Raw genomic sequence first — 15,000 nt, 5'->3', positions numbered from 1 at the left:
GGCTTTGTCTGATATTAAGGGACTGGTTAATTTCATGGAGAACTACAGAGAAACTGGATTTACGTCTTCAAAAATAACAGCAAAAGAGATTGCTGAGGAGATGGGTGTCAGGCCATTATTCACAGAGTCGCGCGTGACGGGGAAACGGAGAAGAGACGCAGACAATATCCCTCTATCTGGAGAGCGGCTTTTCGAAACGGAATATTTCATTCCAATAGTGGACCAGGCCCTCTCCGCTCTACGCGATCGATTCAAACAAATAAAACAATTCGAGGGCACGTTTGGATTTCTTTTTAACCTGTCCAAACTTTGTGAAATAGATGACATTGAACTGAAGAGAAAGTGTGAGGCTTTGAGCTTGTCTCTGACAGCAACATTAACAGATGGAACCCAGTCTAGTGACTTCAATGCAGAGGACCTGTTCACTGAGCTGCGCGTATTGTGCGTAACAGTGCCCAAGGAAGCCAAGACTGCGCTGGAAACACTGCGTTATCTCAAAAAGAGGAAAGGGACATTCCCTAACAGTGAAATTGCCCTTCGGATTTTACTGACAATCCCCGTCACAGTTGCATCTGGGGAGCGCAGTTTCTCCAAGTTAAAACTGATAAAAAACTATTTACGCACAACCATGTCCCAGGAGAGACTTTGTGGACTTGCCATCATCGCAATAGAACAGGATGCTGTATCTACACTGGATTATAAAGACGTTATTGCAGAATTTGCTGCAAGGAACGCCAGGAGGCAAATCTTAGCATGATTCTCTGCTTGTTGTGTCAACTTGTGTGAGTAGCCTATTATAATAGCTGCTGCCTGTGTGCTTATTGTTATTGTTAACGTGTCAATTCTTTGAAGTGGTATCCCTACGCTATATCTACGTCACTGGATGCCTGGGGCAGTGGCGTCAGTTCAGAAAAAGCTAAGGTATGGCAACATGACTGGTGGTTGCCATACCTTACTTACATACCTGCAATAGGCACGATGAAAAGAACATTTTATTATTTCCCCCTGTAGCCAAGGTATGGCAGCTGCCATAGCTTGCCATACCCAATTGACGCCTCTGGTTCCCCCATGCAGACTGCAGTAAAAGTGTGCCCGCCCCGCCCCGCAGTCCCGCTGTTATAGCCTATATTTGGGAATGGGAAATGCTTTGTGCATTATGTTTAAGTTATAGTTATAATGGGGCGATTTTGTTTTGTGTGGAACTTAGACCTACTGGAAGGAATCACACTCTCTCTCACTTAGCCTACTCACTCACTAAGTTACAGCGTCAGTCAGAGTCAGGCTGGCTGAATGGCTGATAATGTAAGATTATTAATGTGTCTTGTTGTGTGTGCTTTTGTAATAAACAGGCATTAGGCTACTACTTCTTTGTCCAGCCCAGGCTTCATTACTAATAATCAAACATGTGGTGTGTGTTAAGTGTGTTTAAAATGCAGTGGCGTAAAGTAACTAAGTACATTTACTTAAGTACTGTACTTAAGTACAGTTTTGAGGTATTTGTACTTTACTTGAGTACTTTGAGTACTTTTACTTTTACTTAAGTAAAAGTATAAATACTTTTACTCAAGTAAAAGTACCCAAAAAAAAAAAAAAAAAAAAGGCCTCGCCCCCCGCCCCCCTGCTCAGGGCCCCGCATTTGTGCCGCACGGCCTGCGTCGGTACAGTCGTTCTAGTTTCGGCGCAAACTAAAACTCGAACCATTTAGGGAGTGTTCGTCTAATACTTAAGGTGGGTATAGTCCATAGCGAGGGGGGGTTCTCAAATAATAATTTGATTGTCAGGGGGGACCATGACTTTTTTATTTTGGCTGGAGGGGGGTCCATGCAACTTTAATTTGTTGAATTTTGTATTAAAAAAATGTTTTCTTTTGATATTTTTCATACGTGTTTACTCCCCTATATTTATCAAGTTCCCCCTGATTAACTTGGTATATTCCGCTTCTGTAAATCTCCCCACAAGAAACGCATTCATTGGGCGCAGTCGGCGACTCGGCGGCAGGGGCGTCAATTGGGTATGGCAGGGGTATGCAGCTGCCATGATAAAAGTTACTTTTAAATATAAATCCATGAATGTCTCTGTGTCTATCTGTTCTGGTTATTATGTTGTTAAATTACAGTAAAATAACTACAAATGCAAAATTTTACAAAATGGTCAACAAGGTATTATAATTATATTCTCCACACTTGTATTCTCCTCATCTTGACAGAATGCTATATTCCCAGGTTCCGCAGGTCAGCTGCACAGGTGCAATTAATTATTGTTAATTGTGGCACGTTTACTAACATGCCAAGTTTAGCTGCACTTGAACAACCGTAAATGGGGGGAAAATAGAATGTACTTCTTAAAATAAATGTATCGTGCCTGTTGCTAAGGAATGGCAACATGACTGGTGTCTTGCACGTGCGCGAAGGCGCGCGTGCAAGACACCAGTTATGTTGCCATACCTTAGCTTTTTCTGAACTGACGCCACTGAAGGCGCGCGTGCAAGACACACCAGTTATGTTGCCATACCTTAGCTTTTTCTGAACTGACGCCACTGCTCGGCGGCAGTCGGCGCTGACAGCGCAGTGCTTCGAGTTTGTGTTGCATTCTACAAAAGTGATTGTGAAGCGAACAGTAGAACCAACACAGGGCTTTACACACGAGTGCTGCAGTATATCCTATACGTATATTAATTAGGCCTACTTTAAACCATACAGCTTTTGGTAGGCTGTATAATAACTTGAATAATATGAATGCCATATTAATTTCGTATCGGCATTGCCAGGGTGGCATTGCGCACTAGGCTAAAATACCCTATATAGCCTATAACGTTCTCTACAATAAGTAATTGTAGATGATAGTTATATCTATCAAATATGGTTTTATATAGCAAATCAATGTCGGGAAATGTCCATTTTGGGAGCGCACTGCATGGCGCACTGGTAGATCAGCCAACGTTATACATCTTTAGATGTAATAGGGACACAATACAGTCCATGGAAGTGGGGCTTTCCAAGGAAGAGGTGACGTTTTATTTGTTTTAATCGCTTCATAATTGACAGAGCCATGATGAACTTAAACCAGAAGAACAAAACGTAATCCTGTAGGCAGGATTTTTTTGCTCCCTCGCTTTCTCTCTCCATCTCTCTCTCGCTCTGTTCCAAATCATGTCCAAATGGAGACGCTTCATGCGCGGAGCGCAGAGACACACAGAGAGAGAGAGAGAGAGAGAGAGAGAGAGAGAGAGAGAGAGAGAGAGAGAGAGAGAGAGAGAGAGAGAGAGAGAGAGAGACGAGAGTGGACGTTTATTTAAACAGCAGCACACAACTTAATTGGCCCATCAACAGCCTTGGCCTATCATTGATCTCCCAGGGGAGTAAACCGATGTTCGGACTCTCTTTGATTCATTGACTGAAGCCCTTCCACACCTAATTGTTTGTTTATTATTTGAAATAATTAGCAGTGCAGGAACTGTCTATAGTTCTGGTCCACCTCCTCGCTCGCACTCTGTTGCCCGGCGCGCGCTGCTTGTAGATCGGCTACTTTGGCTGAAACTATAAACGACCGTAGAGCTCCAGAATGGCTGGCCGTTGGATCGCCGCGACCCCTCGTTGGAACCGGGGCGACTAGACAGACGGGTCGCTCCATGGTGTTCAACACAAATGGAGCTCGCCGTTCTACATTGCATTGCATAATTGATACTTTTACATTAAAAAGTAAAACAGTTGAGTAGGCTACCTTTTCCACCACTGCCAAAGACCCGCAGCATCATCAAAGACCTATCCCACTGTTTGAACTGCTGCCTTTTTAAAAGATCCACAGGCTTAAAAAATTCTCTCACTGTTATGTCATGCAGTTCCCTGTTTCAGCTGTGAGACTCACAACCCTCGATTACCACCATGAATTGCCTTTGCTTTGATCACTTGATTGGTCCACCATATTCGTTTGATGTCACAGCTGCAGGAGCTAATGACTGGCGTAATTCACACATCTATTGTTTGTTTTTCCTTGAAAGCAAATAATGACCGCGCTAATTGATTCATTGGTAACTGAGAGCTATACCAGTGTTTCTCAACCTGTGGGTTGGGACCCAAATTATTTTGTCCCCAGATGATTAACTTAATATGCACCATTTTCTCACTCAACAGTAACCGTGACAAATTAAACATTGGCCAAATTGTCAAATATTAGAGCCCTATTTCTGTTTCATATAAGTGCAACCACTTTTAACAGCTGTCTATCTGTGTGATGAGGGGCTGTGGTGCTGAACTGACTGACTTGACGTTCTCTATAATGTGCAATGGGAAAATGAAATCAATCAGTCTGTCTGTCTGTCTGTCTGTCTGTCTGTCTGTCTGTCTGTCTGTCTGTCTGTCTGTCTGTCTGTCTTCCTTCCACACTGGATGTGTGGACAAATTGAATGAATTTTGATATTTTGATAAATGAATTAATAGGCCTACTGTCATTGCATTTCCATTTTTCATTTATACACCGAATAGCGCAATTAAGTAGGCCTAGGTCAACGAGTCAACCCAATTAGCGCTCCCACAGCTGGTCTGATTGGACTCTGACCAGCTCTGCGCTTCTCAAAGTTACATTAGATCATTTAAACCATTGTGGCATTATTCTCAGCCAACTAATAATAGTCTATTCTGCATTCTGGTTGTCGTCACCCCAAATAATGGATTACTTCTTCATATAATTAATATAGGATATAATGCAGCAGCACTCTTTATGTGCAAAGATCTGCATTGTTAAATGCAACGGAACAGGCAACAATAGTGGATGGCAATGGCATAGAATTGAATGGTTTGGTCTGTATTTGAACTGGAATGAGTTACTGCTTAAAACGAATACAATGAAACCATTGATATAAGAATCACTGTACATTTACAGATTTTTATTTTTTTATTTTTTTTACATGACATGTCTGTGCCATCCTTTTTTTTTTTTACATGACATGTCACGCGTACCTTATAGCTGTGCCATCCTTTTTTTTTTTTTTACATGACGTGTCACGCGTACCAAAGCTGTGCGCAACGTGTGCCCCGGAGTGCCACTGGAGCACAACTAACGCATGCATGCACGCACGCATATGTAAACAAAAAGCCATGCGGCACCCGTGCGTCTCTTTGCTTACCTGGCACTAAAAAAGCCCCATAGTGTGTGCGTGCGTGCGTGCGTGCGTGCGTGCGTGCATGTGCGTGCGTGCGTGCGTGCGTGCGTGCGTGTGCGTGTGCGTGCATGCGCGTGTGCGTGTGTGTGTGTGTGTGTGTGTGTGTGACCTCTGACCTGTCCAGCCAGGCCAGCAGACTCTTAGCAGCGGTGATGAGGTCAACCACGGAGGTCAGAAGGTCGTTGGGAAGGCGCCGCAAGCTCCTGCTCTCTGATTGGCTGCTGCCGCGGCGACGCCCCGAGATGAAGTTCTGCAGGTTCTTGGACGAAGCGCCGAGTTTGTGGGCCAAAGTTCTGACACTCTCTGTCTCCAGACCTGAGTTCTGATAGAGAGAAGATATGAGTTCTGACACTCTCTGTCTCTAGACCTGAGTTCTGATGAGAGAGAAGATATTATGAGTTCTGACACTCTCTGTCTCTAGACCTGAGTTCTGATAGAGAGAAGATATGAGTTCTGACACTCTCTGTCTCCAAGCCTGAGTTCTGATAGAGAGAAGATATGAGTTCTGACACTCTCTGTCTCTAGACCTGAGTTCTGATGAGAGAGAAGATATTATGAGTTCTGACACTCTCTGTCTCTAGACCTGAGTTCTGATAGAGAGAAGATATGAGTTCTGACACTCTCTGTCTCCAAGCCTGAGTTCTGATAGAGAGATTAGAATTAGATAAGGGCATTCACGAATAGTGATTTTTAGTATTCGAATTATTCGCCCTCAAAGTATTCTAATAGTGGAATATTCAACAGGACTGGCCAAACTGTCAAATATTAAGTAAGCAAGAGGCGAACATTGTGAAAATAGCAGATCTACATGCTCACAACGCCTCGCAATGCGAGGCGTTGTGAGCATGTAGATCTGCTATTTTCACAACATTTATCTGCGGAACCGAGTCACATTAAATGTAATACCTACAATTCCAAGTGCTTGTCAGGGTGGGGGTCCCCAGTTCAAATATGTTTATTTTGGGGGTCACGGCCTAAAAAGGTTTGAGAAGCCCTGGTATAGAGCATTAACAAATTCATCCACCAGGGGCATTGACAACTCATTCTTATGACTTCCTATCTAGACAAGCATTATCAACCGTGAAGAAATATATATATATATATATATATATTTTTTAAAGACAAAACAATAAGAAAAATAAAGAATAAGTGAATATTCGACTTCGGTGAACAAAGTCGAATAGTGACTTTGATATTCGAATATTCGAATATTTGGTGAATGCCCTAGTTCTGACACTCTCTGTTTGAAGCCAACCCTAACCCATGGGCGATGACCAATAATAATGTTTAGAGCAACAGGGGGTCCGGGACCCCTAGACCAGGGGTTCCCAAACTGTTTTGTCTCAGGTCACCCCATAAATATTGTTTTAATCCGAGGCACCCCTACATTATAATTTTCACTCCCAGCACCTTATATTTATAGCATATCGTCGTTGTCGGGTGGAAACCTTGTATGTCCAAAACCGTTCGTTTTGTATTTATCATCTATAAAATGTGATAAAATGTAGTGGGTGCTATCTATCCCTGAGACCACACTACTAAGTCATTATGCTAATGTATGGACGGAAGATAAGACATGGGACACGTTGTAATGAGTTTGGAGTTTAAAAGTGTTGTGTTGACACAAAATGCAATCTATAAAATGTAGTGAAAACAGCAGATCTACAAGCACACACCCCCTCGCGATGCAAGGCGTTGTGTGCTTGTAGATCGGCTGTTTTCACTAGTTTTGTGCGACAGTCTTGTATGATGAAGCAGGGCTTTGCTTTACCAAAAGATGTACACATTTGAAACTTGGAGATACGAGGTTTCTGCCCGACAGTGACGATATTTTAGTGATTATGTTGCGAGGAAAACGTTGAGATAACAGCCATTTTGGTTAGAACTGACTGAAAATAACTTTGTACTTCAAGTTTAAAATGATACTAAATATTTTTTCAAGTGTCCAAATAAATTCCAAATGTTATCAAATGATCTCGCGGCACCCCAGGGTGCCCCGTCACCCACTTTGACATGCACATGCACACACACACACACACACACACACACACACACACACACACACACACACACACACACACACACACACACACACACACACACACACACACACACACACACACACACACACAGAGAGAGAGACCTACCAGAGCACAGAGCAGGTCCACCGCCTCCAGGATCAGCTCTTGGTGTCCGATACGAGAAACTCCCATCTCCTCCAGCTCTGCATGGCTGATCCTCAGGAGACGGTCTCCACACACCTCAGTGTGCTCAAATACACCCACATACTGCTGCAGACAGTCCTCCAAGCCTGTAGGGGGAGATATAAACACCTCAGTGTGTTCAAACACACTCACATACCTGCTGTAGACAGTCCTCCAAGCCTGTAGGGGGAGACACACACCTCACCATGTTCAAACCAGAGCAGTCTAAGGAGAGTGACGACACGCTTTGAACTCGCCACAGACCGGAAGTGGCTTCGCATGGAGACTGTTCTCATTCCTAGCGAGCCTCTGCCCCATCCGCCCCCATTCTAGCTGAGGCATTTTCACCTGCTGGAAGTAGACCACATCACGTCTTTTTCACCATTTTAACAAATTCACGGGCCTCTCTAAGGTAGATAACATTATCAAAAGGGTGAAAAGACGTGATTTAGTCTACTTACCAGCGAGTAAAAATGAATGGGGGCGGACGGGGCAGAGGCTCGCTAGGAATGAGGCTAGCTAGAAATGAGACTAGCTAGGTTAGCTTCCCACCGTAGACTAAATAGGCTTTCCACGTTTACTATGGGAGTCGATGGAAGTGTCGCCACTCTCCTTAGACTGCTCTGGTTCAAACACACTGACAAACTGCTGTAGACAGTCCTCCAGGCCTGTAGGGGGAGATATAAACACCTCAGTGTGTTCAAATACACCCACATACTGCTGCAGACAGTCCTCCAAGCCTGTAGGGGGAGATATAAACACCTCAGTGTGTTCAAATACACTCACATACTGCTGTAGACAGTCCTCCAGGCCTGTAGGGGGAGACACACACACGCCTAAATCTCGATATTCCGATGGCACGGGGATCCAATGTGCCTTACATTTGTGGCACGGCTCGTTTGAGAGAGAGAGAGAGAGAGAGAGAGAGAGAGAGAGAGAGAGAGAGAGAGAGAGAGAGAGAGAGAGAGAGAGAGAGAGGGAGAGAGAGAGAGAGCGGTCCAGGCCATTTGAAGAATTATAATTCACCATTCTGAGGTGGAAACATGGAGAATGCACAGGCTTAGTCATACAATTACATAACAGATACGTATCTTCACCATGACAGAACAACCAGGTACGTATTATCATTACAGGGACAGGACCAGAACCAGGTACAGAAGAAGCTAATACAATCACCGGCAGCGGCACCTGCCGCGGAATTGCCACAGCAGGCACAGAACAGGACCGGCAGGTCCGAACAGCAGCCACTGCACGGAGGACCCCAGCCGCCGCACGGACCGGCAGGTAGGACAAGTAGGTCGGGAGTGGCTTATTGTCGGTATCAGCCGGTAACACGCGGGAGTCTGTCCCCGTTACAATGCGCTAGACCCCTGGGAGATGGACTGCTGAGGTGGAGCGCCACACCTACCATCAGCTCCCAGTACTTGCCGCACGACTTGCCAAGCCGCACTACTCATACGCTGAGTTGGAGGTGCCCGGAATCGAACCCATGACCTTGCGGTACAAAGGCGAGAGCTCTACCGACTGAGCTACCCGGGGACCGACGGCCGCTACAACGGTGGTTAGCGGTTAAGCTGGTTGCACACTGCTGCGTTTTCCGGGCCGAATATCGGAGTGAATTTCGGAGCGCACAAATAAAAAATCAACCTCACGTTATGTCAGTCACGTTTGCACACTGCCGCCAGTTTCACGCACCACTCGGTCCCTTGCTCTCTCTATCTCTCTCTCTCTTCTTGCACTGAAAAACGCATTTCGCAACGAAAAACGCAGCAGTGTGCAAAGACCTTAAGAGTTACAGTAGGTTTAAGCATAGTTTTACTGAGGTTAGGGTTAGGGTTAAGGTTAGGTTTAGGTATAGTTTACTCTGGTTAGGGTTACAGTTAAGGTTAGGGTCAGGGTTAAGGATAGGGTTAGGTAACGGTCCGGCACACCAGGTAAGTGTGTAAACATATGGTAGCTTCCATTCCAGAACCCCCAGCACTATAGAGTAGTGAAGTGTGACGTAATTTACCCATCCTATCTGGTTTGCGGATTTCTTCCCCCCATTCTGAATTCCCATAGACTTTTTTCATATGGCGTCATATAAGAACTGTGTTCTAAACATAAACAAATGATCTCAGCGGTTTGACTCATATGGATAGAAAACGCTAATGTTACTGTCGCCCAATTAGTAACATTTCCACCAGAAACAGACTGTATCAAATATGAGTGACTGACTATCATAAACCATACAGAACCTCCTCCACCACAATATCGAGGAGACTGTTTGTTTATGTTTGGACCACAATGCTTATATGAGAGGATTTTAAGATGACTCAATGTTATTCTCCATAGAGAATTACTTCCATGAACACTAGGGGGATGAGCGAGTCACGTCATGACTTCACTGCTCTATTTTGGACTGTATCGGCATGTATTCATATTAACCATTTTAAAGGAGTTATGGTCAACTTTTTCATTGTAGGGCCGACACTTTGTTTACATCCTAGTCTATAGACTAGAATGTAAACAACGTGTCGGTCTGACAATGGCCAAAATGAATATTTTATCATTTTACGCTTGTTGTGGTCATTTTTGAATAGAAACACATAATTATATGAAGCTTATTTTGTTATAAAATATTTTCGAAACATTATTTTTATTTTAGCATCCGTTTTTCAAGAAAAAGTTGACTATAGCTCCTTTAACTGTTTTCATTCATTGCATTTTGTGTCAACACAACACTTTTAAACTCCAAGCTCATTACAATGTTTCCCATGTCTTATCTTCTGTCCATGCATTAGCATGACTTAGTAACTCTGTGAGGTGCTTCCAACCAGGGCAGGAATGTCATGGAGGCCATGAAGGTCATGACTGCCCCTCAGTTTGGCCTTGTGCCCCTCAAACCAATGACATGACTTGATGACCTTCCTGCCCTGGCATTTGGCCTTTGTGCCCTCAAAGAAACACCAAAGGCCAAGTGGCCTTGCCCCTAAAATGACGAAATGCCAGGCCTGGCTCAAACACAACAGTGGACCAGTTCTTTTGGAGTTGTGCATACTAGTAGGCCTATCCACCAAACATTTCCCCAAACCCCTTTTCAAGTTTAACCAGTCAGCAACGTTAGCTTAGCTTAGCTCATGTGAATGTGTTGTGTTTACAGTGAGAAACACTACAAACACTAATAATGTAATTTCTTCTTCAAAGCACACAAAACACAGACCGCAGAGCAACAGCATGAACCATGATGTATCCATGGGATTATAACATTTCTCCACATATTTACCTGAACCAGGAGGGAACAGTGAATGAAACAACACAGATCAGGTCTTCTCTCATTCAAAGCTCTGCAGCATAGCAGACTGAAAGGCATGAGCAATCAATCCCAGAATAGGTAATTACAGGCATTACTAACCGATTCTCTTCACTATAGAAATACCATGAAATACTATGAAGTTCATGATCCTCGATCTACTAGGCAAAACAGAAGGAAAGAAGGGGGGCACTGGGAAAACCACATGCACGTGTGCGTACACACACACATGCACACACACACACACACACACACACACACACACACACACACACACACACACACACACACACACACACACACACACACACACACACACACACACACACACACACACACTAGCCGCAAATTGCAACACTAGATTTTTTTATACTCGGATGAATCTAGGGTTGCAATACCTCCCATAGGGATTCAATGCATGAAAACAGTTTTTTGCTATCTGATTGTATTAAACGACTTCAAACTCACCAATATTGTGGCTCTATGGAAAGCTTGGAATTTACTCTTGCTATCTGCAAAATGTTTGTTTCTGAAAAATCCACCGTGGAATTGTTATGATTTTATTTTTTGTCAAGAAATTCAGTTTGGGTGATTATTTTTTCTAAGTGCTGGAGTTTGGAAGCGCTCGTGGGAAGTCACTCAGCAGTCCTGTGTACCAGCTGGTTCTGTCACATAGCCTTATGCAGGAGGCAGCGGGACGTGATGTTATAGAAGACGAGCGCTTCCTAAGTTCAAGACTTAGAAAAAAAACATGGCTGCTCGGATTTTATTGACAGAAAATAAAATCATAACAATTCCACGGTGGATTTTTCAGAAACAAACACTTTGCAGATAGCAAGAGTAAATTCCAAGCTTTCCATAGAGCCACAATATTGGTGAGTTTGAAGTCGTTTAATACAATCAGATAGCAAAAAATTGTTTTCATGCATTGGATCCCTATGGGAGGTATTGCAACCCTAGATTCATCCGAGTATAAAAAAATCTAGTGTTGCAATTTGCGGCTACACACACATACCTTTACACTTGCAGAAGTGTAAAATCAGTCATTACGATGCCATCAAGGCACCGCAAAAATGCATTTTAGTCGTCTAAATCAACAGTAGATTTCGTCACCTAAAATCCTATGATTTTAGTCAAATAAAATTAGACTAAAAATATAACTTTTCAGGTGACTAAATTATGACTAAAACTTTAGATTTCATTCAAAAGACTATCATAAGACTAAAACTAAAACAACAAGTGCTGTCAAAAACAACACTGTATGAAAGTCACATGTTTTGATGAGGCAAAGCTTGCTCTGTGGTACACACACGCACACACACACACACACACACACACACACACACATGCACACACACACATGCACAACACATTGATGCACAACACAACACATGGAGCCAAGGAAAGGAGGATGGGCTGCTACTGCTCTCTGACTCTAACTTGTTGAAACTGATGTTTATCACAGCCCAGTCTGACAGAGCCTCATATCTGACCTGGCAGATATTCAGAAACGCTTGGGAAGCTCTTGCAGAGAGCTGGAATCACAATCACGTAATGAATGATCTCGTCGCAGATGCTTTCACACACAGCGAGCAAAACCTCGCCAATTAGGCCAGTCAATCTGAGGTTTGACCCAAAAGAAATTGCATTAGTAATGGTTCAAGGTTTTTTATGATCTTTAGTGTCATCCAAAAAAACATGTAAAAAATGTTCCATTTTATTCTTAAGGCTTGTCTATACTTCAACCGAAATGTTCGGTGAGTTGTGTTTTCCGACGTGCAAATTTCCGAACTCTCATTCGGTCTAATGCTTTTCAGAAGTCACAAGGAATATAATTTTATGGTCGAAAAGGACCTTTTGAGCGAAATCTTCGGTTTCGGTCGAAGTATGGAGAGCCCTTTAGTGGATCAAGGTGAATTCAGGGGGTTCAAGTTTGGGTCGCTTCCAAACCAGAAATCACGCTGTGACCTGACGGTCGATTATCTCCCGATAAGGGAGTCTTACTGGTAATGATGTTTGATAAATGATGATATGTGTGTGATAAATGTTGTTCCAGTAAAATGACAAACTGCAGCTGTGAGTCGTGATGTTCTGTATGCTGCTGGAAACCCAGATGCTTATCACTATGGATACCATGCACACACGCACGCACGCACGCACGCACGCACGCGCGCACGCGCACACGCGCACACACACACACACACACACACACACACACACACACACACACACACACACACACACACACACACACGGACGGACGAACACACACACACATGCACAGTCAGTCAGCCAGTGGTGAAATGTAGGTGTGTTATGGAAATCCTTGCATAAAACATGCTTCATAGGGACTGACTAAACTCTTAACTATGAACTATGAACTCTGTGTGTGTGTGTGTGTGTGTGTGTGTGTGTGTGTGTGTGCGTGCGTGCGTGCGTGCGTGCGTGCGTGCGTGCGTGCGTGCGTGTGCACACAGGCTCTGCTGACTCAAAGGGAAACATAAAGACAGAAGAGTTCCAAACAATACCTTACTCTAACACACACATAGCTCGGAGGAATAAGCATTGATTTGCCTGGCTTGAAGTCAGAATCTCATAACACAGTCATCTATCATAAAAGAGAGAGAGAGAGAGAGAGAGAGAGAGAGGGAGAGGGAGAGGGAGAGGGAGAGAGAGAGTTGCACTTCCATAAAGCCGTTTTGAAAATGCAAAATGTTCCCGTTTCCATCCACTGCCAAAGTGAGACACCGACAGACTGCTCTGTAGGCTGTCTCTGTTTACTGTTGAGTGAGAAAAGAGTGTTGCACATTAAGTTAATCATCTGGGGGACCACTCCAAAATTATTTGAGGACCCCACTGGGGGTCCCGACCCACAGGTTGAGAACCATTGCTGTATCTTGAGCCTGCTTCATTGACCATATTCACACTGCGGCCATCTTGAATTGCATCTTGTAAACAATGGAGTGATGGTCCCAAAATATGAGTTCTGTTCAACCAATTTCTTTTTACCAAATTAACAAATAGGCAGATGACAACATCAACATCCCCAAAAGGATTCAAAAGAAGGGCCACACTGCAGTAACTGGATTGATTGAGTACTTCCACAATATTCAAGGTAATTTAGGGTAGAATGTTACTCTGTACACAGACTTGCTGCTGTATCTGTGCAGTGCTTGCTCCGCCGTCAGATTATAACTTACTCGTGAATTGTGCATATTAATCAGGAACAATCTAACAACAAATAGTTAATATGACGGCAGAGCAAGCACTGCACAGATAGCAAGTCGTTGTACACAGTAAGGTTGCAACCTAACTTACTTACCTTGAATATGGTGGAGGTACCCTTCAATCCAGTTACTGTAGCCCTTCTATTGAATCCTTTTGGGGATGTTGACGTTGTCATCTGCCCATTTGTCCATTTGGTCAAGAGAAGATATTTTGGGACCATCGCTCCATTGTTTACAATGGTTTGTAATGCAGGCTGCATGCCACCCCATGTGGTCATGTGATCCAAGATGGCCGCAGAGTGAATATGGTCTATAAACACACATTAACCATACTATTTTATACCTTGGCTATTTGAAAATAGCATATCTACAAGCTCACAACGCGTCGCAATGCGACGCGTTGTGAGCTTGTAGATCGGCTATTTTCAAACATTTTGTACTTTTACTTTTGGTACTTCTTGAAGTACATTTTGATGCCAATACTTACGTACTTTTACTCAAGTACATTTTGAATTCCCGACTTTTACTTGTAACAGAGTATTTCTACATTGCAGTATTGATACTTTTACTTAAAGGGGCACTCCACCACTTTTCAACCTATCTTCATATAATAGGTCCTCACTAATGTTCATGATAAAATATCACAATTTTTTTCTACTTAGTTAGTCTCATAGGAGAGCTGTGGGTGGGTCAAATCCTTCTACCGGTGACATCATCAATGGGAAATGCAAGCTAATAGAAACGGCAGGTTTTCTATTCCTGAAAAAGTTGCAATGTTAAAGTGGAAGCCATTGTTCTTGTGATAATAAAAATCTAAATATTTTATTTTTTCCAAAAATATTGTTTAAAAAGAATCTGTCAAACGATGATGTCACCGGTAGAAGGATTTGACAGCTCTCCTATGAGACCCGGACTGAGTAGAAAAGAATTGTACTATTTTATCATGAACATTAGTGAGGACTTATTGTCCGAATTCACATTACGCAACTTCCTGGTGCTGACGTCACGGTTGAAGGGGAAAAACTACTAATATCCCATAGAGTTTACACAGAAATCACAAATGTAATGCAATTTCCAAATAGTACAGTATAAAATACGGCTAGCATGATCAAGAACACA

The 15,000-nt window shown here is 43.3% G+C and overlaps 1 protein-coding gene across 1 annotated transcript in view; it reads right to left on the bottom strand.

Moving 5' to 3' along the window:
- LOC308306850 (connector enhancer of kinase suppressor of ras 2-like) overlaps positions 1-15,000 on the bottom strand; it is a gene marked incomplete at both ends in the record, with an annotated part of 109,745 nt that overhangs the window by 90,787 nt on the left and 3,958 nt on the right. Inside the window, 2 exons of the mRNA XM_080751904.1 lie at positions 5,275-5,480; positions 7,306-7,469. Coding sequence (XP_080608030.1) covers positions 5,275-5,480; positions 7,306-7,469 — 370 coding nt within the window. The remainder of the gene's footprint in view (positions 1-5,274; positions 5,481-7,305; positions 7,470-15,000) is intronic.

Source organism: Nannobrachium achirus, assembly GCF_963921795.1.
Source record: "Nannobrachium achirus genome assembly, chromosome: 21".
Taxonomy (NCBI): domain Eukaryota; kingdom Metazoa; phylum Chordata; class Actinopteri; order Myctophiformes; family Myctophidae; genus Nannobrachium; species Nannobrachium achirus.
Note: the sequence above shows the minus strand (reverse complement) of the source record. Positions and strands in the feature narration are given on the sequence as shown.